Genomic DNA, 27,391 nt, shown 5'->3' on the forward strand with positions numbered 1-27,391 from the left:
TCCCGTGGCGAGTTTGACGAGATCGCGATCCTCCTCCTGCATATTTTTTGATCGCTCAAGGACGTTTCAACGCGTAATGACACGTGCTCAGCCACATGGTCCAATCGTTGCTGTCTAGAGGTATACTGAATTCTTCGACAAATCTCCTTGAATCTCTCGAAAGACGATTCTCTCTGATCTCCTTTCGAAAACTTCCTCGGAATTCCACGCATGTAAGACTTCGCTCTGGCGCTCTGAGCCACTACAGTCTTCATCCACATTTTCTTACGCGGAGACCGAAAACCGATCTCTCTTCTCAGACTGTACGTTGTCAGATTCTATCGAGCGTTCTCCTTTAACGCGATTGCTTCGCGTTCGTGGGAGATCGGCGATGAGGAGTCGTCGAATTCGACGCTGTCCGTGTCGGACAAAAACGACTCGCTGCAATATATCTCAAAATTGTCCGATAATGAGTCACTGTAAACTATCCAGGCCGGACAGAATTTCGAGATTGAGAGAGACCTCATCGTCCTCCTCCTTCTGATCCATCGTCGGCACTTATATAGCGTCGTCGGCACGCCAGATAACGACTCAACGCCTCTGACCTGCGTCGCGATATCTAGTTCAGCTTACATTTTTACAGACTTACTGAGATCTTCCACCCGCGTCGCGATTGGTCGGTGGCGATCGGAGAAAAAAAAGTAACGCATCGCTCGATACGTCGGTCAATCGCGCTTCGGTCGGGCGGTGACGCTTATTGCTTCTCGAGAGGACGAGGAGGGAAACGCACCGTTCATTTCCGCCCTTCTCGCCAATGTCGCTCGCGCGCGTAATTACGTGCGTGATTATTACCGTCGTAGCGGTAAATTGTAATTCGAATCAAGACGAGACTGTGATCCATTATCTGCAAAAATATGGCTATCTGGAAAACAACGGTGTACAGCGATTTTCATCATCCAACAACACTACGCAGGAGTTCTATCGAGCCATCTCGCTGTTTGAAGAATTCTATCAACTATCCGGCAACGGAATTAAACGAAGAGACGCTGAATCGAATGCGTAAACCGCGATGCGGCGTCGAGGACATTTCGGGGCGCACGTTCGCCCCGCTTTTGGACAAATGGCCGAGGAAACATCTCAGATAGAACTTCCACCTGACGAACGACAGGATCTTGAATACGGCCCGAGTCGCGTTCGATCTGTGGGCGGCGAATTCGTCGTTGACGTTCGAGAGCGATTTGCTAAATCCCGACATTCTGATATCGTTTTGTGAGGGACGTCACATGAAGCTAAACTCCCGACGAAACAAAATGTGTTCGGATTTGTTTGACGGTCACCCCACGGGGTGATCGCTCACGCGTTCTTTCTCACCGGAGAACCCAATTTCGTCTCAAAGGTGCACGTGGACAAAACAGAGACGTGGCACATACAGCTGAATAAGCATCCCCCGGGAAGGTACAATTTACTTTACACGCTGACGCACAAGATTGGTCACGCTTTAGGCTTGGCGCACAGCCCCCGCAAAGATTCGGTGATGCACGCAATTGTGCCTGATAATACATTCCTCGTTCAACTCAGTTTAGAAGACGTTCTTTCCATTCAACACCTGTACGGCGCTAAAAAAGACGCTAAATTTCCAAAATTAATGACCACTACACCGACGACTACCACAACGACGATGACGACGACTACGAAAGACGTCGAGACGGATCTGTGCATTTTGCGAAACGTGGATACCGTACTGATAATGAACGGTCGATTGCACATCTCGCACGAACGGTACATGTGGTCGATTGATATAGACGGAAAAACTTACAAGAAACCCTTGCTATTGACGGACTACATGAAATTTTTTCCTAAGAATTTCACGCGTCTAACGGCAGGGTATCAGGCGCCCTCGGGCAATATTGTGCTGTTCGCGGGCAATATGAGCTACTCCGCATGTAACGCTAGTGTCAACTTGGCCGAGACCTTACACAAATTTTGGAATTCCCGATGCGAACGCGAAGATCAACGCCGTGCTGAACACGAACGAAGGACGAACTTTCATCATGTACAACGATAATTTGGTGGGCAAGATAGACGATTGTTCAATGAATATCGTTAAGTTCTACCACATTGACATGATATTTCCGAAAATACCTTACAGCGTATCGTCGGCCTTTCAATACATCGACGGTAATCTATACTTCATCAGTAAAAACCGATTCTATAAATTCAACAAATTCACGAAAACCATAACGACATCCGGCAAATTTGATCTGGGGATCCTTGGTATTACCTGCCCGAGAGAGGGACTGATGATGCAACTGCGAGATCTATTGAATCGATTCGTTCAAATTGACGCGAGGGGGACGTCGAATAGAGAAGAGGAAAAATAGAACGATTCGACGTAACCCTCCCTTTTTGCGTGCCGCTCTTGAGAATATTAATGAAAGAAGAGTAATCGTAATTTATTTTTTCAAACTATCTTTCGCCTCGACTTCCCTCAAACGACTCATTCTCGTGTGATCCGTCAACCGCACCGCGACAACGGAGAAAAACATAAAGAAAGAGATGTGCTCGACGTTACACGCCCCGTATTTTGAACAGCTCCAATCCGACGATAATCTCGAGAACGGTGTCGGTAGCGCGAAAAAAAGAAGAAGAAGAGTCAACGAACAATCGACGGAATTAGAAACTCCGTTCGGGGCAACGTCGACTCCTGGAAAAACACGTAGTGAGTTTGCGACGATCCCGTATCGCTCGCCTACGATCTAAGAATAATTTTTTTTATCTCCAGTCACGACGACGACGACGTCAGTACTTCGAAACGCGACGTCGAACGTCATCCGGTGCGAATGTTGGAAAGAAGATACCTATTAACTAAGACGGGATACAATTTTATAGACGTCGGTATCACAGCCGTACTCCCGTGCTACGTGCACATCGTCATAGGGGATTGCCACGGCAAGGAGATCTCGCTCTCGCCTGAAACGTGGAAGGAACTCGTCGATCAAAAACGCGCGGTATTGTCCCACCTATAGCGCGGCAAGAACGAGCGCGCTTCACCACCGATGTGCATCGAAAACGGACATTTAACATTACGATTTGAAAAGATTAATAATCTGTCGACCCTACGCCTGGAAACATCCACGACTCGTCTGATCGTTTCGATGAACAGCGTGCTCCATATGTTCAACCTCGACCTTTGCGTCAATCGCCTCGTTGCGCGCGATAACCGGCATGATCGACGCGAAGTTGACGCGCTTCATCGTTATCGCGGCCACCGTGACGGATCCCGCAAATGTCCCGAGAGCGACACGCGAGAGCAAATTTTTCGATCACAATGACGTCGTTGATTGCGAGTTAGCCGCTCTGTGCTTCGGAAATACCGAGAAATTATTGTAAATCCCTAAGTGTTAAAAATAAAGAGAGAGAGAACCTACAAAACTTTGTCCGTTACTGTACTTTTTATCCTCTTCCTTTTCCCCGATATTCACTGTGTCTTTAAAGAATCGCCTACGAATAAGGAAAAGTAAGAAATAATAGCGTAGAGTAGAAAATAATTCGGATATATGTATATTTATTTGTCTCGAGATACATATACGTATTTCTTTATCTTATCTGTAATAAAAAAAAGTATGCGTATTTGCGCAATATAATTTTTTTTTTCAAACGTTGCTCTGGCCATTTTTGTAGACGACGTTCCGTGTCTTCTTCATAACCCCGGGAATCTTCTTCAAATCGTCCGTCGCTTGATCCAATAACTGGCGCAGTAACTGTCGCTTGCGATCCGTACGCGATAAAGTGGTCAAGATCTGAAATCACAATTTTGCGTATCTCCACCAATCACGCCTCTCCTTATTCGCGATATCCTTGACGTCGAAGACGTCCAGACGGATCAACTGCGATCCGATCTTCCCGGGCGACCTCACGGTAAGCATCCGTCGATCCTTCATCTTCGATATATACTGCGGTATGCAATGCATCATACAATCGAGATCGCGACTCGACTCCGTCAGGTCGAACAACGCGTCGAGCCCGTCGGTGCATACTGCCTCCTCCTCGTCCCGCTTCTCCACGCTGTACGAATGATTCGTCGAAATCGCGGCGAGGATAACGACAGGCAAACTTTTGACGTATCTGTCGTGATAGTTGATCCATTCGTAAAAGGTATCTTGTGTCATTAGATCACTCACTAATGACGAATACAACTTTGATGGAAGTCGATTGCAAATGAAATTATACATATCATTCTCTGAACAGATAGGATTCTCAGGACCTTCCTTCAGCCACAATTTATAGAGCTCTGTTAGCTCTTTATGTTGCAATCGGTTTGATTCTGATTCGTAGTCGTAAGATACTTCGAGACGCTTGCGAGCAACAGTCTCAAATTCCGCGACGCCAAACATTCAGGATTACAAATTTCGCGCAGCAGATCGAGCAAAGCGAAATTGACCGACTTGATATCCGTCGACGTGCGTTCGACTTTTACGACCTGATCCTCGAACGGCTCGTCCAACAACGACATCAGAACTTCTTTATCTTTCAGTTTACTCTCCATGGCACTCTTTCTCTTCATATATACGTACCGCCCGAGCTCAGACCATCAACGTTCTCGCACTTTCAAAATCTTCAAACTGGCAATCTAATTGCGCGAAGATTCGTGCTTTCTCGCGCTTATATATGTCCCGAGAACCACGCGCCTCCGATCTCGTCGCCCTATGAGCGATGGAAAATAGGGTCAGAGGTAACCGCGTCGTTTCCTTCCCGAGATCTTGAAAAACGAACGAAAATAGCCGCGACGGATGTATGCGGTTAATATGGCAGCAGATAACAACGCGTCCTAGAACGTCGTTTTCGAAAGTCATCCCCGTGACTGCTTTGACAAATAACCTCAACAACGACAACAACAACATACGACCACGCGTCTTGCGCGTACCGGACACGTGATAAAGAGATCTCCGACGACGACGACGACGACGATCGATCACCATGGGCCGACGATCGATTACCATCGTCGTTGTCTCGCTCGCTCGTGCCACCAGACGGGGATTCAACGACTTCGCCGTACCGTACAGCGAACAGTAGTTGTCGAAAGTTCCCGCGTTTCATTGCTATTGCGATCACCGTGACCCGTGACCCGCGAACGTCCCGATCCGAGAGCGATACGCGAAAACGACGAATTTTTCGTACCTTACAGCGAACAGTAGTTGTCGAACGTTCCCGCGCTTTATCGCTATCGCGACCACCGTGACCCGTGACCCGTGACCCGTAACCCGCGAACGCCCCAAGAGCGATACGCGAGAACGACGAATTTTTACAGTCAAAATGTCTTCGCGGAAAATAAGATCGCCGTCAAGTTTTGCCGACAAAGTCGAAGCGTCTTCGCGGAAAATAATATCGCCGTCGAGTTCCGCAGCCTTCAAGTGAAGTTGAGGAAACCCATCTACGCCGATATGTGAATATTTTTGAGTAAAAATAATGATATTTTTGTTTTTACTTTCTCTAATTTTTTGTTTATACTCAAAATTACATGTTATCAAAATAACCTACAGTTTTCGTGCAATGTTACATGAGGTAAACACCGTGTTCTAGTTAATTTCTACCTTATGGAGTTCTGTCGAAGGTCAGAGTGAGGAAGCGGAACGCATAGGGAATGTAGTAAGCGGTGGGCGAGGGGATGGCGTCGGCAGAGGGGCAGCGGACACGCGCGAGACGCGTGATCGCGACTACTTTCCTTCCTAGGGTGGAAAGTGAGGCGGTGCCCCTCTGCCGACGCCATCCCCTCGCCCACTGCTTACGGCATTCCACTTCCTCATCCCGCCCCCCGACAGGCACTCCGTGAGTTAGAACCCTCACAGCTATCCTACTGGCATACCATACGCGTTATCGACCGCGTAATCATTCTGTCGAACCTGGCTATATCACGTTTCATGTTCTCGTACGCATTGTCGTACTCGATATGATAAATTAGACTATTGGTGTCGGTGTACATAATTCTACACATGTCGCGGTACAGGGGAGACATGTACTCGTGGTGAAATTCGTATAGGCACACCTTCGACATGTCGAGGATGCATATGCCGACGTAGATCGGTTTGTCGAATTTTACCTGGAGTTTGCGCAGTTCAACGGCTACCAAATTTTCCGAAAACACGCTCCTGCTGTGGAAATTTGGTCGCGCAATCATTGCCCTCACGGCGTATCGTTCGTCCCACTTTGTCAATAATTTTACGTCAACGTGATTGCGTACATTTTCCATCGTTTTCCCGAAAACAGCATTATTCATCAATTTGTATAAATTTTTCTTGAACTCATTTTTGGCCAGTGTTCTAAATTTTGTATTGAGTTCAATGTAAGTGCGGAGCCACGCAGATTGAGCGAATTGCAATACGCGATGTATCTTTGTGACGCAAAGGCCGTGGTGCGTGCACTGCTGCAGGTTGCGATAATGGATGACATAACGCTTTTTATCGTACAGCGTGGCGAGAAGTTTGTCCTGCCATGCCGTTTGTCGGAAGGTTTATCGCGCGTCGGACAGAACGGTAGATCAGCGTGCGCGTCGTGTTTATTCTGCGGATACTCTAGATCGACCTCGAGAATATAACCCGTAGGCAAATCCGAAGCAATCGCACTAAAGTCGAAATTCGAAACGTCTTCGACCTATCGAAAATCTGCGTAGTGCAGTGGCTGACACATCGCCCAGCCGTACAAGTTATTTACATCGAAATACATCAGGTACGATGACGGTTTCGATGGATCGTACGACTGTATGTACTTGTTGTTGGCCCGCGCGTATCTGTTTGAACATTGATTCAGGCCACCGCGAATATCACGTTCGATAAACATGACCATGTCAATGTTAGTGAGCAGTTCAAAATTGACACGCGTATGTTTCAACATGGCGTCCCACATAAAACCTGGTAAAGTGTAGTAGTACGCGGGATCAAGTCCATAACTGGCGATACAACTGTCGCGGAAATTTTTAAAAACGTCAGCCAATAATAAGACATCGGTTTTGAGGTATAGATCGCTGTATTCGCCTAGGGTTCAAACGGAGAATCGTTGCCAAACGTTTGCGGCGTGCGCGTAATCGCTCTCGGATACGGTGTCACCGGTCAAGGAACTGTAAAATGAATCGCGCGGTGATAAACACGAGTCTTCCAGCTTGTTCACGCAATCCACGTATTCGTATAGAAAGACACCTTTTTGCGTCAATAATTCGAAATCGTGGTCGGATAACGCGAAAAATTTGGAACGTCTAATTTTTAATTTATTATTATCGAGGAAGGATGCCAATTTTACGAGACTCATGCTAAGAAATTTGTACGAATCGACGAATCTTAACTTTATGTCGCTTCGCGAATTTGATCTTTTGGCGGTATCTTTAACGTGTTTTGTGAATGAGATGTACTTTTCTTTTGTTATTGGTAGTACATCGATCGAGCTTGCAAACGCGGCAGCTATCTCCGTGATAATAAAATGCGCGTTGTAGCTCGATAAATTGTGGAAAATTACGGAAATGTAGTGAGAATCTTTATAATTTAGGTTGCAGTTTGAATGTGCGGGACCTCTATAACGACCGGTCAGGTGACAATGATCGCGTACGCGATTATCATCCGGCGCGAACGTTTTTTTGCAAATGTGTCAGTCTGTCGCGCTGTGAAATGTCTCCCACTCGTCTCGCGTTAAGGGGACTAGGCAGTCAGATTTGGTAAAAATGTAACCTTTTTTGGGAATTAATTACAAGGAAATGAATACAATTGTGACTAGTACTTTTAGGTAATGTTTACTAGTACCATAAACAGTAAGTAAAAAAATTTTTTTAAATAATATATATATATATATATATATATATTGGATTGTTTTCAGCATCAACACTATTCGTATTCAAACTGTGGTTTCGTATGTCTGTTTATTTTTGTTCATATTATTTTACAATGTCCGTTTTTGGCAAGGTGCACAGTAATGCGCTCGCGTTTCGCGTATTATTATTCGTATATAATATTCGTGTATCATATCTAATTATTCGTATATAATATATTCGGTCACGACAACGTCTTGAGGATGTGCCTCAGGTCGAGCCGATGTTTGCATGTAATAACGCGTAGGACACACGCACACGTCGCGACAACGCCTTGATGTCGACTCAGGATCACGATGACGTCTCGAGCTTATGCTCGGATCGCGATGACGCCTTTGAGACGACTCGGGTCGCGACCACGTTTTGTATAATGTGTAATAAATTGTGCGATCGTGCTTCCGCTATAACCGTGCTCTTTGATTGACTACTGCCAACTGACTCGAGTCGCGCTGGTCGCGCGCCACGATTCCCGCTATTTGTTAATAACTGTAAGATTCGCTCTATTGGTGGATCCTAAATCCGCCCTCTGATTCGCTTACATCCACCAATCGGCTTATATGTCAGTCACGACGACCTATTTTGTTGGAAACGAGACGGAGATAGCGGAAGCCACAGATCCCATATCACAGGCACCGAAGACGCTTGAAGTTACGCCGCCTTGTTGTTAATTATGTATATGTATGTATGTGTCTGCGTCGCTGCCCTTATATATTTATTTATCTTATTTATCTTATGGGCTACGTCGTGCACGACTTTCGTTTACCGGCGACACAACATGCTCCCCCCGTTGAGAGGGTAACGATCAACCTTATATAGCTATAACGCTCGCATCGAATTGATATATAAAAACGATAGCGAGTAACTTATTATTATCTCGCTTGACAATACATTAGTTCGCATAATTAATTTTCGATTGGCAAAGGACACAAAAGTTTAACCGCTCTTTTTAATTCTCCGGTGGCGGTTTTGACTGTGGCCGTTCGAGCTACTCCGTCTTCACCTGGGTGTAGTGTGGTGATTTTGCCTAGTACCCATTGTAAGCACGGCTGATTTTTTTCTTTCAGGAGCACGACGGTCCCTATGTTCAACTCTGGTCCATCTTTGGTCCATTTATGGCGTTTTTGAAGCTCGTTCAAATACTCGAGATTCCAACGAGCCCAGAAATCTTGCCGGACTTTCGTAATATGTTGCCATGTAGATAGTCGATTAGCTGGAACAGAAGATAGATCTCCCTCCGGGAGGGTGGTTAGCGGTTTGCCAATCAAATAATGAGCTGGTGTCAAGGCTAACGTGTCGTTCGGATCGGAAGAAAGAGAGGTAATAGGACGGGAATTTAAAATTCCTTCGATCTCGATTGTGAAAGTGTTTATCTCCTCAAATGTAAATAAAGAATCGCCAACAACGCGTCGAAAATGGTGTTTGAATAGCTTCACAGTCGATTCCCACAGACCGCCGAAATGCGGTGCTATTGGTGGTATGAAATGCCACTTGATGCGGCGTTCGCTTGAGAAATTATCTAATAAAATTTTATGTTTGTCTGAATTGAATAAAACGTATAGTTCTTTCAGCTGGTTATTTGCACCCACAAAGTTAGTTCCGTTGTCCGAATATATATGACTCGGTATTCCTCGTCTAGCAACGAATCGTCGTAATGCCGCGAGAAATCCGTCGGATGTCAAATCGCTTACCACTTCGAGGTGTATCGCCTTTATAGTCATGCATACGAATATGCATACGTATACTTTAATTCGCGTTTTATTTCGATATTTCTTTTCCTTTATATAAAAAGGGCCACAAAAATCAATTCCAGTATTTGTAAATGGTATCGCTTCGCGTACACGGACCGCCGGAAGATTACCCATTCTATATTCTATTGCCTTGGCGTCGAAACGAAAGCAACGCGTGCATGCACGTATCACTCTTCGCACCTGATTTCGACCGTCCATTATCCAAAATTTTTGTCGGAGAATATATAAGGTAGTCTGAATTCCCGTGTGGTAATGGACTTCATGAAATTCACGTATGATCTGATCGGTTAAGCGATGTCGATTCGGTAGCAAGATTGGATGCTTTCGTGAGAATGTCAGTTGTGATTTTTGTAGACGTCCTCCGACGCGAATTAAATCGTTTTTGTCTAAAAATGGGTTTAAACAAGCGAGTTTCCCTTGGTTTATTACGCGCTTATTCTTAAGGATTTTAATTTCATCTGAAAATTGCGTAGCTTGTAGAAGCCTTAAAATACGTATCTCCGCTTCATTAATTTCCTCCGCGCATAACGATCCAGTGTATTGATTATCAAGTCGAAAACGACGACAATACGCGATGATTCTACGCAATTTAGAGTAAGAGGAATATTTTTCAAATAATTCTAAACTATTGGATGTCACCGTTAAACACGTGTTTGTCTTTGTTTCGGGTATTTCGCTTAATCGTATCCTTTCGTTGGGCCACTTGCCCTCATTTTCACCCAGCCACGAAGGTCCAGTAAACCAGGTGTGGTTTTTTAAGAAGGCGTGGGGTAATTGACCCCTTGATATCGCATCCGCCGGATTGTCTTCCGACCTAACGTGTCGCCATTCGATCCCGCTGGTTAGTTCTTGTATTTCCGCGACTCGATTCGCCACGTAAGTCTTAAGTAAATGAGGTGACATCTTCAACCATTGCAGTACTGTGGTTGCATCGCACCATAAGGTTGTTTCATCGATATTAATACCTAATTCACTTATCGTCTCGCGGTATAATCGTGCTAGTAGTAATGCGCCGCAAAGTTCAAGTCGAGGAATAGTGATCAATTTCAATGGCGCGACTCTGGATTTAGCACATAGTAGTCTAGTGACTATTTTTCCGTTTTTTCCTATCGAACGTACGTAGAGACACGCGCCGTAACCGTTATTACTAGCGTCGCAAAAACCGTGTAGCTGCACGTTTTGATAATTATTTATCAATAATCTGCGTTCAAAGGAAACCGTATTTATTAATTCTAATTGCCGAGCAAATTCTGACCATTCTGTACATATATTTTGCGGAACCGACTCATCCCAATGTACTCCGCATCGCCATACATCTTGCATTATTTTCTTCGCATATAGAACGACGGGTCCCAATAATCCTAATGGATCGAAAATCTTCGCGATTTCGGCTAATATCCTTCGCTTCGTTAATCTTTCTGTAGGCTTGGTCGGTTGTGCTGAATAGCATATTGTATCGGTGCGCGTATTCCACATTATGCCTAACGTATTTAACGAGCGATCTATGTTTATCGTAAAATTCGTGTGTATCTCACTGTCAGCTAAATCCTTAATGACCTCTTTTTCATTAGAAGCCCACTGTCTAATTGTAAAACCACCCTGAGCTAACAAATTAATTATCTCGTCTCTGATTTCGCGAGCTTCCTCGACATTTTTGGCGCCAGATAATACGTTGTCTACATACATATGTTCTTTGAGGATTTTAGCCGCCTTAGGGTACGTATGACCTTCGTCTTTCGCGAGCTGTACTATAGAGCGGATTGCAAGAAATGGAGAAGAAGTGTTGCCGAATGTGAGTGTATTTAATAGCAATGTCGTTATCTCGCCGTTTCTACGCCAAAGAATTTTCTGATATCGTCGATCGTCTTTATGCAATAGGACTTGGCGATACATTTTCTCTATGTCGGCCGTAATGACAACTACGTATATACGGAATCTGATTAAATGTGCAAATAGTTTATTTTGTATCGTGGGTCCTGTCATTAATAGATCATTCAAAGATACGCCGTTGCTAGTTTTCGCGGACGCGTCAAATACCACTCGAACCTTAGTGGTGTGGCTTGATTCTTTAATCACTGCATGATGGGGCATGTAAAATCCGTCTTCCTCGGGAAATTCTATTATTGACATGTGCCCTAAATTTATATACTCTTCTATAACCCGTGTGTATTCCATCTTCAACGTGGCATTTGCATTAAGTTTACGCTCTAATGATATTAAGCGTTTAAGTGCGATAGTTCGCGACTCGCCGAGACATTGATTTTTCTCACGAAATGGCAAACGAACCACATATCGCCCGGTGCTATCGCGTTGCACGGTGTTTGAGAAGTGTTTTTCACATTTAATCTCTTCCTTAGATTTCGGTTTATGTGTCGCGATCTCCTCGATATTCCAAAATTTGCACAATTGAATTTCTAAAGCCGTTAAATGACATGTCATTTTCGTCGCGCCCTTTGTTGTCGCGCCGCCGGCAATCACCCATCCGAGACGCGTCTTTTGTAGATATAAGTCATGGCCTGCTTGTGAGATATTAATCTGACCGACGGAAAATAACGATAACGTTGTTCCCGAACCTATCAATAAATCAACCGGTCTCGGTAGATGAAAATCTATATCGGCTAATCTGATATTTGCGGGTATTTTAATCGACTCTCGGGGAAATATTTCAGATGGAATTAAATCTGTAATAGTCGGTATCGTTAAACATGTTAATTCTTTCCGGAACTCATCGATAGTCGATTGTATCGTAATTCTTACTAAACCTCGTGATTCGGTAATCGTGTCGTTAATCGCACCGACCGGTATTGAGTGTGCCATGACTCGCATTCCTAAACGTTTTACGACGGCTTCCGAAATGAAATTCGCGGTAGCGCACGTGTCTAGTAAAGCACGGACCTTGATGAGATTACTCTCACGATCCCGGATGTATACCATCGCACTCGTCAATAATTGTGGCGCTGATATGGGTAATATTGTCGCGAGGCTTATTGTTCTCTCCCCGTGCGAGTCGGTTAGTCATTCGGGATTGGCGGTCGCGGGCTTCGAAGCATCCTGTTTACTCGTGCTCGCATACTGATCGTAATGTAAGAGCGTGTTATGTCGTTTTTGACAAATAGTACAATTCGAGAACTTGCAAGGAGAGTCCCGGTGGGAACGTAAACAATTGTAACAAATTTTCGCGTTTCTTACTGTCTCGATGCGTTTAGGTACGGGCAATTTCTTGAATTTATCGCATAAGTAAAGTGGATGCTTCTTAGTTTTGCATACTATGCAGTTACGTGAAGAATTTATGAGTAAGGCTTGATTCGATGCATAACGCTTCTTTTTGCCTGGGGGCTCGCCTTTGCCCTTTTCCGTATCTCCTATCTTTGCTCTTTCCTTTCTCGACGCACAGACCGCGGACTTGTACAAGAATTCGTACAGTTGATCGAGTTTTGGAAATTCGTCTCTCTCTAAGCTGGCCTCCCATCTTTCTAAAGTGACCTTCGGTAATTTACTTTCTAAAATGTGAACGATCATTTCGGATCCAACGGTAACATTCAACGCCGCCAACGAAGCGACATGTTGTTGTGTATCGTCCGCAAGCTTGGATAAACCGTTCATCGTTTCCTTGTCTAACACGGGCGTATTCAATATTAGTGAAAGATGTCGTGAGATTAATACTCGCTTTACTTCATACGAGCGTTCTAATAATTCCCATGCGTTTACGTAGTTTATTCCATCGATAGCGAAAATTCTCACCTTATTAGCTGCATCATCAATCAACGCGGATTTTAAGTAGTGCAATTTATCCACATCAGATAAATCTGTTTGTGAGCCTATCATGTTACGAAACGCGTTTTTAAATGATAGCCAATTTTCGTATTTGCCATCGAACGTCGGCAACTGCGCCTCGGGTAATTTGATTCGCCTTTTTTTGACCGAACCGACGGCTCCTGTATTATCATTTCGCGTTTCGTCGTTTGCTATGCCGGCGTCCGCGTTCGTATTTTTTGCCGCGCCTAAAATGTTTTCTATCTTGCCCGCGAGAGAATAGAAACGTTCTTGAATGTGTGTAAATTCGTCCTGATGTCCTTCGTCAGGCTCTAATACCACGAGTTCGTCATTAAGATCTTCGAAATTCTGATATAATTCCGTTAGGCGGGCAATTCGCAATGTTAGTGTGGCGTTATCCACCTTACCCTTATCGAGAAGATTGCTTACGTTAGTAATCTGAGATTTTAGAGAGGTACGTTTTTGCATGAGAAGCTTGATTCTTTCCGACATTGTTAGGCGATTCGTATGAGGATTAGGAATGAACAACTTACGTTAGTTGACTATAAATACAGATGATGCGATATGCTGTTGCACCACTCTGGCAATTCCGGCCTGGTCGGCAAGCCCGGTCGCGTGAATACGTGGAAGCAGTCGTCTTCGATTGTCGCTTCGTTACGTTCTTGCTCATGAACCATACACCTCACAGGAGGCACCATGGATTGTTTTCAGCATCAACACTATTCGTATTCACACTGTGGTTTCGTATGTCTGTTTATTTTTGTTCATATTATTTTACAATGTCCGTTTTTGGCAAGGTGCACAGTAATGCGCTCGCGTTTCGCGTATTATTATTCGTATATAATATTCGTGTATCATATCTAATTATTCGTATATAATATATTCGGTCACGACAACGTCTTGAGGATGTGCCTCAGGTCGAGCCGATGTTTGCATGTAATAACGCGTAGGACACACGCACACGTCGCGACAACGCCTTGATGTCGACTCAGGATCACGATGACGTCTCGAGCTTATGCTCGGATCGCGATGACGCCTTTGAGACGACTCGGGTCGCGACCACGTTTTGTATAATGTGTAATAAATTGTGCGATCGTGCTTCCGCTATAACCGTGCTCTTTGATTGACTACTGCCAACTGACTCGAGTCGCGCTGGTCGCGCGCCACGATTCCCGCTATTTGTTAATAACTGTAAGATTCGCTCTATTGGTGGATCCTAAATCCGCCCTCTGATTCGCTTACATCCACCAATCGGCTTATATGTCAGTCACGACGACCTATTTTGTTGGAAACGAGACGGAGATAGCGGAAGCCACAGATCCCATATCACAGGCACCGAAGACGCTTGAAGTTACGCCGCCTTGTTGTTAATTATGTATATGTATGTATGTGTCTGCGTCGCTGCCCTTATATATTTATTTATCTTATTTATCTTATGGGCTACGTCGTGCACGACTTTCGTTTACCGGCGACACAACATATATATATATATATATATATATATGACAGCGCGCTACAGTTTTCTGATGCATAGGCGGTTTTTCTGGTGCCGTTGTAGTTTTGCAGTGATCCTGGCCATAAAAAATTTAATTGTACATTTTTCCTAGAAAATTTGGCACTCTATAAGACCCCATTCTGCACTGAACCTATTTAAAAAAGAAAAAAATCAAAATTAAAAAAATGGCAGCTGCAAATGTAAAAAAACGTGATTTTTCATTGAAAAGAAGGAGCTATTTTATTTTATTTTTTTTTTGTCAAAACAGAAGTTTTTACAGACTTCTGCGTAAGTTCAGGCCTTAACTAGACATGTTTTACATATGCTCAATTTTTTTTAAATCAATTTGAACCTCCGGCTTTTTGCAATTACTGCAAAACGAAAAGAAAAAAAGATTTAGAGAAAAACGCGTTTAAAGTTTTTAAAAACTTTTGAGTACAATAACTACTACATACCTCGCTTAAAAATTTCCAGCAGCGTAATAGGATGTTTCCAGATCTTCATCAGCATCAGCTTGTTGTTGTTCAACAATCCTTCTGTTGATTCGGCTCTCTTTTGACCTCCTTTTTTTGTCATTTTCAGCATCGTGCAGCCGCCGCTCGTCGTTCGCCGCGCACGCTGCCGCAGCGCGTTCTCCAACATGCATGTGTAAATGCTCCAAAAATAATAATAATAAATTTGAGCCATTATTAAATATACAAATTGACAAATATGTTGCAATTTCCACAATTTCGGTCCCGCTGAATGCCGCTTTTGGAGCTATTTTCTAGATCAAGTTGTTAAAACCTTCATTTGTGTTCTGCGTATATTTGCCGATACATCGCGTGAGTAGATCCTCGTTGCTTAAGTCTTTATAAATTGGTAATATTACTTTAAAAACATCATCGGAAAGTGCAGGTTTATGTTTGTAATTGTTTAATTTTTTTTCGGCCTTTGCTTTTTGCCAGGTACACCAGCTATCTGCTCCTTCCGGACAAAACTGATGTTGCGGGCAGGCGTCTGTCGAGCACTTATGATATAAAGTAGCCATAATCGCTTTCTTCATTTTTTTCAACATTTTCATTATTATTTCTTATAGCGTTACCATAGTATTTCGATAATTCTCCGATAACTTTGTCCGTCAATTTCCCTTTACCACCGAGTCCTTTAGTATTCTTTTTAACGTTACGCAGTCGAGTGCCCATTCTTTTTTGCACGTGTCCCACGCACTCCTTTTTTATAACTTGAAAGCCTTCGCCGTACGGTTTTTCATCTACAATTGTTTTAAATGTCTTGGAGTCTCCGTCTCCAATATAATATTTATATTTGACATTATATTTATCCTCGGATCTTTTAAACATATCAAGAATCGCATCCACTTCCATCTTGCCTGAAGAGCCTTCGTGATTCGCTTGGCACTCGTCTACATGATTATCTAGCCAATCCATATATTCGTCGGTACCACTGCGAGGTTCCCAAAGTTTACAGGCAGCACAATAACTTTATTTAAGACCAACATCAACGATTTTTCCGGTATAGTGTCCAATGAGAGATGCAATGCCGTGTAAAGATTGAAACCCTCGTTTTCTCCAGGTGCCGTCTCCAGAAACTACTAAGCTTTCCGCATTTTCAGATTGATGAATTTCTTGTGTTAGTCTTGCCGAAGTCATCGATAATTTAGCGATAGCCGCGGCGACATCGCGCATTTGCTTTACAAATACATCATATGTACGCCGAACCACGGGCCGGGGCAGATCCATAAGTCCGCAAAAAAGTTGTAAACCACTGTAACCGATACCTACACATCTCATAATTGCAATTAGTTTTGAATTAACTTCATACACAACATTACTGCCTATGAATGATGCAGTAGAAGAGTGAATAAATATGTCGCTGCATTTATTGCATGATATTTTAATTTGAAAACCAAGTCCGCGATACAGACACTTTTCAAACTTGACACTTTCCCCACATTTTTTACACATAACGAGTGAGGCAATAACATTAAAAACATTAAAAAAGTCTATTATTTCAAGTTCAAGATCAGAAGTAACTGCATAAAATAAATCAGCACTTTTTATTTTTTTGGATGACGAAGTTTCACCTTCCGCATTTTGGCTTTTCTTAACAAATTGATTGCCAAGAAACTTGCGTTTTTTTCGGCCTGCCTCCTCTGCATTTTCTATCATGTCTGGCTGTATCACTCATAATTAATAAGCCAAATTAAAGTGCAATGAAAAATAATATTTTTCTCAACGGCACACGTTTTACTTTGAATGCTCGATCGAAATTGAAGAACGCTGCTCCTAACACGTTTAGAATAACAATAACATTTCAGCATAGTAATATTAAATACACCAGTAAATAAGTCTGTGTGCGAATATTTGTATACATACTGAAAATACGATAGGCTAACTGTTTTTCACTTACTTTGAAATACGAGAAACCTCTGTCCCGCTCGACGCCACTCGTCTATTTACGTGCGCGCAGAAACGCTTTTTATGGAACGCTCGACCTTTTTGGCTGTCAAATCCTTAATTTTGCGAATTTTAACATGAACCAAACGGCATTTTACTCGGAAAGGATAGTACTTTCGAAAAATGCAATAAAAAAAAAATCGATTTTCTGACTGCCTAGTCCCCTTAAATTTACCATGCAAACATTATCGGACAAGATAGTCTTTACGCAATGCGCCAATCTTTTGAGATCCTCGGCGAACCACGCGACGCAATCATTATCGTGACGAAATCAATACGCTGATAACGTTTCATCATACGAGCATTGTAGTATACTAAATACCCGATGATGTTGATAGGCGTATGACGTGTGTTCCGTCTCCAGTTGTGCCTTCCTCAATGCACGCACTCCAAGTCGGCGTATACGACATATGGAAGTCGCTCTTTCCTGCTGTGATTCTTGAAGCTAAGCCACTTGTCGTCCTCGCTCGGTAGTCGGATGGCACAGTTGTTTACCTCTCGGCAGTCTGCCGTGTGAGACTGCAACTTATTGCTCGAACTAAAATAATGTAAACATCTGCAAAAAAACACAATTTTTGTAAATTTTTTATACAAGAAAATATATAATATTTTATATATTATTAAAAGAAGTATAGGTACTTACCGATCGTAAAAGTACTTTTTGTGTCTTTTCTTATTAATTTGCGAGTTCACGAGACGCGATAAATGCTTGACCCACGCGAAATGTCCCACATTGTCGTCTCGTGGGTCCTGCACGTACAGCAGATTCACGTGTTTATCACTCTTCCGGTCGGTAAGTCGTATTGGAAGAACGTTGGACGTCTTCTGTCCCTCGATGGTATACACATTGATGGATATATCGTTTAATTGTCCGAACTTTTTAATCATTAGAAATTTAATGTTTTGTAAATTCAGTACTGTTGTATAATGAGGGTATGAGAATTCCCGTTCTAAATGTCTTTCGACCAGATGTAAGGCGGCGACCACTGACCACGCAAAACACGCATTGTCCATAAATTGCACATTGATCACCGCTTTCTTCGTTTTAATTTCTTGAGACAATTTCAGGTGACACCCTGCGCGAAACGGATAGTACCTGTTGACGTTCACCGTCAAATTCGGAGGATTCGCGACAACGCCCACCCACTGTCGCGTTCCTGGAACTTCTCGAGGGACGCTAATGTGGGTTCAATAACGTGTCGCTCGTACTACTCGCGCAAGTTTGATGTACGACAGAGTTCTTTGTTTTTTTTGTGTTCAGACTCTTATTGGCACGTTTATCGCCCGCCACAAACTCCCCGTTGAACGCGGTGTTCACTTTGACACAGTTATGTGTTTTTATAATGTCTTGCACTTGCTCGAGCACTACGCTGCAGGCATCTTCCAAAAACTCGCGGTTCTATATAGTCTGCATTAATTACCGCGCCGATCATTATACGCGTTTCGAACGCGACACTGATCTCTCGCAAAACGAGTTTTGCCGCGCGCGTGTCGCCACTGCTACCGGTGTCCGCATAATTACCACCGCTATGGATAAAATGTTTTTCCAATCGTGTCTTTGCACCCTCGAGTCGCGCGATTTTGGCCACCAACGATTGCCTATGCCCGATCGAGAGCCGCGAACGTTTGGCACTACTGCGTGCCTCGAACTGCACAACGAATTCCGCGCATTGCAGCGCCCATGCTCATGTGAAAAATTCACCCAAGGTAGCGACTTGGTGGGATAGCTCCAATAGATTGCGTTTGGTTTGCTCGAATTGTTCCATGTTTTATCTATTTTGCACTATTTTTTTATTAAATTGTTTCACAGAGTTTTTTTACAGAGCATTTGCACGTGATAATGTTCAACCACAGAATAATAAAGAAACCGCAATACTTTTCGACCGATGTATCGCTGCACATATGCTCTCAAATCATACTACTACGGCTTGACGCGCTTCATCCCTCGTTATATACCCTTTGCTCTCTCTCTTTCTCTCTCTCTCTCTCTCTCTCTCTCTCTCTCTCTCTCTCGCTCCAAATCTTGCTCCATTGAATCTTAAAAGATCATTTCTTCTTTTGTTTAGCGCACTGCGTAGAAAGATTCTTTAGTATACGCGATAACACCCCTTTTTCCTAGAAAAATATGTTTATGGCGCCCGCGAAACATGTTTCGACAAGTTCGATGCGTCATCGATAAAACATGCTCCTACACGTTTGCTATCGAGTTAGTCTTACCATTATACGCCGCCTAGCGGCGTCGTTGCGAACGTACCCCGCGGCGCGACTGCGGACCGCCACGCGGACCCCGCGGCGCGACCGCGGACCCCCACGCGGACCCCGCGGCGCGAACGCGGGCCGCCACGCGGACCTCCCACGCTCTACTTGTGCACGTGAGTCATACACGTGAGTCATCCCGGTGATGTCATCGTAAGTCATACACGTAGTATGTCAAGGTCACCCCGCCCCCTTTCCCCGCGTAATCCGATACCCCCTGTAATCCGATACCCTTGAATACCCTTGTAATCTGATACCCCCCTCCTCCCTCCCCCCGCGTTATCCGATACCCCCTTGCCTTGCCCCGCTCACCTCCCCGCACGTTATCCGATACCTCCTTCCCTCCCTCACCCCCCTCGGAGTTCCCGGGTTAGAATCGGCCTAGTATAACTATTTTCTTACGGCTTTACGATTACAACTAAAACATTGTTACGTGCAATGGCCTTGATACCATGATATAGCTAAATATAACTGAGGCTTCCATTATTTGTATAAGGTCTAAATTACTTAAAGCAAGTTAAAAATTGATATGTAACAAAGGCTCATAAGATTAATAATCAATCGAAGAAAAGGAGCGTCATACATTCATTAAAGTTTGTATTAAGCATAATTTGATTCCTCCGCATCTTAGATTTCTTTCGGTTACGTCTGTACATTTATACCAGAATAATTATAGAAACAGATTAAAAAGGTCTAACCTTTTACATATCAAACGGGTCATGCGTTTAGAGTTGCGAGACGCTTATAAACATTCGTACTAACTACCTGTCAATTGTTCCTGGTTAATTAACTTCCAAATTATAACTGTTACAGTATGTCTACCCCGAACTCAACAGTTTCACCATTGCGTTAATTTTAGTTGCGTCATGTTTGTTGTAATATTCGTTGCATTTTACTTTCTCCGATTTTGACTTAAGTTTCTTTGTAATATTTGTAACGTCTAATTACCGATTTGACTTAAGTTTTTGCGACACTGAAGATGGTCCGATAAAGGTCCGAAACGTTTGTTATTATATGAATTAATACAGAACTTTTAACACTAACACCTTGTTACGGCTCGACGCTTTTTTTCTTCAATTGATTAGAAATTGATACTTATTAAACAACCAATTGTTTGTCTCTAAAGGCTATTAAATTATGTTATGCTACAATATCATTTTGTATGCAATAATTTAAATATCATTGAAATAGAGTGAAAGAAAAAAAAGTATTAAGAATATGGATTGTTTACTTCCAAAATATTAAAAATATAAAAGTTTATGTTTTCGTTAAAGTGCGTTTTTTTCTATTTTTAGAATTTTTAATTTATGCTTAGAAATTACAAAAATTGCAAAAATCACAGAAATAGTATAACTGATTGATGGTATAAATTCATATTCGTTCTATTAATCTCAAATAGAAGAATGTACATTTTTCGTAAAAGGACACGGCATTGGACGACGATTATATATTCTGCCAGAATATCGTACAGAAGGCATACATTTTTCATTAAAAGCATGGGAACCCGACCAGCCGGATTCCATAACGTTTGTGTTCACTGCCGATGACGGATTAAAATCTCGTTACATTCTTAAGATTGGAGCTTTAGATAATGAAAAAGTACTACTTTATTATCAATCGGAAGAAAAGGGTAATTTAAAATTATGTTGTAAGAATGAAAAAAATTTAAAAATTAATCTCTCTCTCTCTCTCTTTTTCTCTCTCTCTTAATCATTTATTAGACATAATTTTGGTGAAGAAGAAAACATTACCGCATTTATTATATCTTGGCAAGTGGAGTAGCTTTGTTATTCGCATACCCCGAGGACATGTTCTCCTTTATTATGAAGGAGCATCAAATCCGCTATTCGAATGGAAACATCCTGAACCAGACAAAGCATTCTTACCAATCTATTACTACTATAATAGTGAGAAAGGACACGCGATAGGAGTTGCTTTCGATTGTGCTTCAAGTATATTTTTCTATCCAAAATAAGAACTTGTAATTACTTTTAAAATCTTTTTTCGTTATCTTTTGTTCAATTATTATGCAGGATGCCATATAGAGAATACACAAACCGATCGCTATACTAGAATATTACCATTATCGACGTGGTCCAAAGAAGAAATAGTCAGACCTAATAAACTAATGTTGATGATCCGTGCCAAAGGTGTCATTCTAATACCATTACTTTTAATGCCTGCCACACCAGGGTGAGTAAAAATATTTATTTCACAAATCTTTTATTCTTATTTATAACGTATTATATTTTACAGATTTTATGTGCTTACACTAGGCGAACGAGGTCAATGGATATATTTTCTAAAAAATACATATCCTAGAGTAAGAGTTTATCACAAACAGAAAGCACCTAAGTTTATATTTAATACAAATTTCTGGACAAATATTACTATAAAGTAATCTAATTGAATATACATTTATATTTCATTGAATATAATTTAAATGTGTAACTGAAATAATTTATGGTTTTCTACGATTTCACCGAGAAGATGGTCTGAAAATATAATCCAAGTATTTTGCAATGAAACAAACGTCTTTTATTATGTGCATCGTCAACCGTTCATCTTTTATTTCTTCTCGCTCGCCGTGGATCCGAAAGGTTGGGCCACTTGGAGTGCGAATTGTATACCATCAGGTATTAACCGAAAGAGAGTATGAAAAAGATTGAGTTTTAGAAATAAACCCTCTAGCAAAAAACTTTATTCTAAATAATATTTACAGATCTAATGATGTTTATACATTAATATTATTTATTTATTAATGATTCTTATTAATATTTATTTATTATAAAGTACAAAAAGCAATAATCACTATTACATCGTGCTCTAACTGTTTATCTTGTATCTTATTGTTCAGTCATTTAATTGTGTACAGATATAGATGGACCTCCTTTAGATGGCGGATGGTCAGAATGGGGACCATGGACGTGTAGTGCTAGTTGCAACGGTGGCATAGGAACTAGAAGACGATATTGTAATTCACCGGAGCCTAATGTACGAGGAGAACCTTGTATAGGACCCAGTAGCATGACAGGTCGTTGCAATACGATTCTTTGTGGCGACATAACTGACGGTATGCCGACGTGGACCATTATTTACTTATAATACTAATATTTAATAGCGTTCTTATTTTTCTACAATTTAATGGAATATTTTGTTTTAGAATCCTATCTAAAAAAAGGCATGTAAAGTCGATATTTGAATCTATCAAAGTTATGTTGTCGCTTTTCCGCGATGCCGATTGGTTCTCTCGCTGCGCTTACTTCATGAGTAGCTGTCATCGTATATTTTGACAGTTGTATGTAATGTTAAACCTAAATAGCGCGCGCAAAGCGCGCGTTTATGATATCTAGTATATAAAAAAATTATTTTACTAAATTTTTCTGAACATGAAAGAATATACAGGATGTCTAATATATGTAGGGTAGGTAATCCAACAATCAACCGTGTAAATTTCAGAGACTTATATCTCTCTTAATTATTGAGTTGAAGATCTGTGTTTTTGCGTACAATTCATGAATTTAGTTGGCTACATACTGTATAAGATGACTCATAAGTTATTTTTAAAGTTTAGCCACAATTTCGATTTTTTTAAAACAATGTCAAATAGTTTATTATGTACACAATGAACCTAGACATTTTTTACAATAAACCACATGTTTTATACTGTGAATTGTTAGTGTTATTTTAGTTTTACTATGTTTTAAAATGTTTATTTAGGAAAGAGATAATTATAAGACATGATAAGTAAGGTGAGGATAGTATGACTTTAAATTAAAGTTCTAACTTAATTATGTTATGTTTTTATTATTTGAAACTTACAATCAAAATTATTATTTTTAATCAGACTTTTTCTCACTTAGATTATTATTTATTGTAGCAACTAGTCAGTTTAATAAGACTTATAACACATATATAATATTGTTGCGCCCGAGCCGAGACGCCCGGTAGAAACCCGGAAGGCAGTCGCAAAGCGCTGCCTGACGACGTGCTTGACGACGGGCCTGTCGTTGTTTGTTGACAGATGTCGGCATTCAGATTCTCCGCCGGGTCTTTGAGCCGAACAGACGTGTTCACGAGCTGACTGTATATTATCTCATTTCCGCATTAAACGAGTTCCTTTCTTACTGAGAGTCTTTATTCCCGGCAACGGGATCGCGCGCTGCGTTCGCGAGTGTGTCTGTGTGTTGTGAGTGCAGCGAACGCGCGGTTGAGCGCAACAATATAACTATAGTAAAAAACAGAATAGTTCATTGTAAACTATACAACATTTTTTACGATAATCTTCAAAAAATACGGTAAAATAATGCAACAAAAGAAAGTTGCTTACAAAATTATGAAGCCAAATATACACACAAAATTATAAAATAATAAAAAAAAAAATAGATATAACAACAAAAACATGAAAAATACGTAAAACTTACAAAAAAAACTTTATAACCTAAAAAGCGCAAAATGTGGCCACAAACGGCCGTCTTTCGCGCGATTTGCCGGCCAATTGGGGAGCCGAAAAAGGGTTCAAATGCGAGTCGTTGCATGACAACAAGTAAAATCTGGCAACATTACATTTATAAAATATCGCAATGGTTCATAGTGTACTACTGGTTCATTGTTGGACTACCTACCCTATATAAAATGCAAAGAAATTATGCAATTTGCAATATGCAACTACATGTCCTTTATAAAAAGCAACAATGTATTTTCTTTATATCAATTGATTCATCTTATTATTCTGTATATAAAAATGTCAAGTGCAGTTACCAAAAAATGAATAGTTTACGAGATATTTTATATTTTACGAGATATTTTATATTTTATGTCAAAATGTGCCAGAAACAAAATATGAAATATCTCGTAAACTAGTAATTTTTTTTATAACTTTACCTTAATATTTTTATATATAGAATAATTGGAAGATTCATATTATGCAAAAAAATCATATAATTCTATTTGAAAAATGAACGCGTGGTCGCCACGCGCGTTAGAAGTGAAACTTCTGAAGGCAAGGCTTTGCCATAACTTTTCTGAAATTAATACAAAAACAATACAACGGAATTACCCGAGAAAAAATAATTTTGACTAATTATATATAATCATACATTATTGTTTATATGATCAGATCCGAAAATTGGCCAGGTCTGACCATGCATGCTCATACAAAATCATATAGACGGTCATATCTATTCATATTTGACCATTAAAATATAAAAATATAAAATTTATTTTTCTCGTTAAAAATTATTTTATTGCCGAAAATCTTTATTATGTGCAAGCTTAATTAATTAAATTTATATTGTACTTGGAAAATTTGCTGACCACCGCTAGATTTGAACTTGGAACTTGGAACCCCTGAATCTTGAGTCAAGTCACCTTACGTACTGTGCTACAACGTTAATTAATAAAGACGTTTCGTATTGTACTACATATGTTACACTTATTGTTAGCAGATGTACGGAAGGTGTCAGACATAGATACTGTATAGTTTTCTAACAATATAATTTAATTCTACAAAAATATAACAAATAATTAGATTAAAAATTATATTTTTCCGTAGTTTTTTCCGTAGTAGTAGATTGTTTTGTGTGCCGCTGATTGATATTGGAACATGATTTTACCTGAGTTCATGCACTCGGTTCTTCTTGGGATAGTAAAACAACTTATTAAATTGTGATTTGATAAAAAAGGTCCTTGGAATATTAAAAAAAAAAGAGTAAAAATATTGATAATTTTATCACAAGTATACGATCACTTCAATCATTTTGTCGATTATCAAGACCTTTAACATATTATTAATTCCGGAACCGAAATCACATATTAAAGATAGTTGGTCCTTTGCGAGGTTTATCAATAATAAGAAAATCAACGATGACGAAATACTTATCTCATTAGACGTCACGGCATTATTCACGAACATCCCTAAAGATTTAGTTCTTAAGGGAATAGAAAAAAGGTGGAACCACATTTCTAAAAAGACTGACCTAAATTTACCACAGTTTTTACACGCAATTGACCTTATCTTATCGTCCACTAGTTTCAGCTTTAAGGTGGTATGTCCACCCAGCAAACGAAAAAAGATTGAAAAGAATTAAAACGGGATTGCCAGGAATTCAATTAAGGACTTTCCGAATTCCATTCTGTCCAAAAAAGAGATTGAAATAGTTTCAATATTATGGAATTCCTTATTTTGGAAAGAATTTATCTTTTTTGAATCCCATCCAATTCCGACACAAAAATATTATACCACTGAATGCCAGGTTAGGGATTGGAAAGTTTCGTGATGAATTCCATTGAATACCATTGATTCCATTAACGAAATAAATACCACTGAATGCCAGGTTAGGGATTGGAAAGTTTCGTGATGAATTCCATTGAATACCATTGATTCCGTTAACAAAATGAATACCATTGAACGCCAAACTAGGAATTAAAAATTTCCGTATTGAATTCCATTGAATTCCGTCTATTCTGACAATAAAATGAATACCATTGAATGCCAGGATAGGGATTGAAAAGTGTCCGTGTTGAACTCTGTGGCGGTACGCGCCAACAATAGTACACGCCCGCGCGGTATCTGCATTACCGGCAATTCGCGTCGACGCCGCTAGGCGTCGCATCGCCGGGGCATCTTCTCGAGTTCAAAGTTTCGTCTCGACCGCTATGTAAAGGGACCCCCTACGGTGCCTGACAGATCTTACAAATCTCATTTTCGGGCTAATTGCCCGTCGGCAGTAGTGCGTGTAATGCCCATAGACATACACAAAAGCTCACCGACGAACAACGGCGCTTGGTCGCCCAACGGAGGCGCGAGACGTTTCCTAAACCATCTAATGCCATGTAATTCCATAACCTTTACGGATTCCATAGGATTGGATGGAATTTAAAATTTCTTTTTTGGATTCCATGGGATTGGACCATCTCATTTCGAATCCCATCTAATTCCATCTAATTCCGCCAAAAAAGGGATTCAAAGATATTAAAAAATTTTAATATCTTTTAATTCTTTTGCGTTTGCTGGGCATATAACCTATGAAAACAGATCGATGCAGTTTTTTCAGTAAAAGTAATTAAGCAACTGACGAATCTTCATGCTAAATTTGAAATGGATTGACCGTGTAGTTTCCGAGATATTATTGTCTAAAAATATGCTTTTTTCCCTATCTTAAGCATTGCGTTTATGGCGGACGACGCGTGAGAGACCGTAATTTTGAGATAAATTGATGGTAGTAAATTATAGAAAAGACAGATCAGGTTGAAAATTAGAATAAAAACAGAGGAGTGTCTTCCGAATCATATGGTACCAAAGCCAACAATCTCAACCGTATAGAATGTTCACAAAATTAGTTAAAAGACATCGATTTCAGTCCATTCCTCACTGTGATCACAAACCTTCGGATATGTGGCAACGTCGCACTTTGAATTCATAACGCGAGTTGCATAGGTTAAAACGCGGTTGTTCGTTCATGATATAAAAGTAAATGTTGCACTTAAATAAAATTAACCTCTAAGTTTATTGCTCCGAACGATACACGTGCAACCATTTGTTTACATGAATGTTGCGACGTTGCCACATCTGAAGCTCTTCTGTACTACGCTAAGAAAATTGGACTATTTTCATTCGCCTCTTTTTTATTATTGATTATTTATTCGATTTGTGATATACAATCATTTTGAGAAATTCATTAATGAATTTAGTCGACTATGAAAGTGTATGAAATTAGAAGTTTTAAAATGAGGTTTATTTTGACCCACATAGTCGCGAATAAACCACCTTAACGGCGAATTTTATGAACAAATTTTCGGCAGCCCCATGGGATCTCCGTTATCGCCCGATGCT

The 27,391-nt window shown here is 40.9% G+C and overlaps 2 protein-coding genes and 1 pseudogene across 2 annotated transcripts in view; 1 reads left to right on the forward strand and 2 right to left on the reverse strand.

Moving 5' to 3' along the window:
- Window positions 1–21,754, forward strand: part of LOC139818283 (putative macrophage stimulating 1-like protein) — a 63,136-nt gene extending 41,382 nt beyond the window's left edge. The window contains exons 3-5 of the mRNA XM_071786903.1: window positions 20,957–21,187; window positions 21,279–21,509; window positions 21,591–21,754. Coding sequence (XP_071643004.1) covers window positions 20,957–21,187; window positions 21,279–21,509; window positions 21,591–21,754 — 626 coding nt within the window. The remainder of the gene's footprint in view (window positions 1–20,956; window positions 21,188–21,278; window positions 21,510–21,590) is intronic.
- On the reverse strand, window positions 8,824–14,830 carry LOC139817375 (uncharacterized). Its single transcript, XM_071785414.1, has one exon. The coding sequence runs from the start codon at window positions 13,840–13,842 to the stop codon at window positions 12,592–12,594; it is 1,251 nt and encodes a 416-aa protein (XP_071641515.1). The 5' UTR covers window positions 13,843–14,830; the 3' UTR covers window positions 8,824–12,591.
- Window positions 15,306–16,209, reverse strand: LOC139817755 (uncharacterized; annotated as a pseudogene).
- Window positions 21,755–27,391: the final 5,637 nt, after the last annotated feature.

This window comes from Temnothorax longispinosus, chromosome 8, assembly GCF_030848805.1.
Source record: "Temnothorax longispinosus isolate EJ_2023e chromosome 8, Tlon_JGU_v1, whole genome shotgun sequence".
Classification (NCBI taxonomy): Eukaryota; Metazoa; Arthropoda; class Insecta; order Hymenoptera; family Formicidae; genus Temnothorax; species Temnothorax longispinosus.

Excerpts from the sequence above, each read along its gene's own strand:
- LOC139817375 (XM_071785414.1), bottom strand. The coding sequence starts at position 13,842 with ATGTCGGAAAGAATCAAGCTTCTCATGCAAAAACGTACCTCTCTAAAA.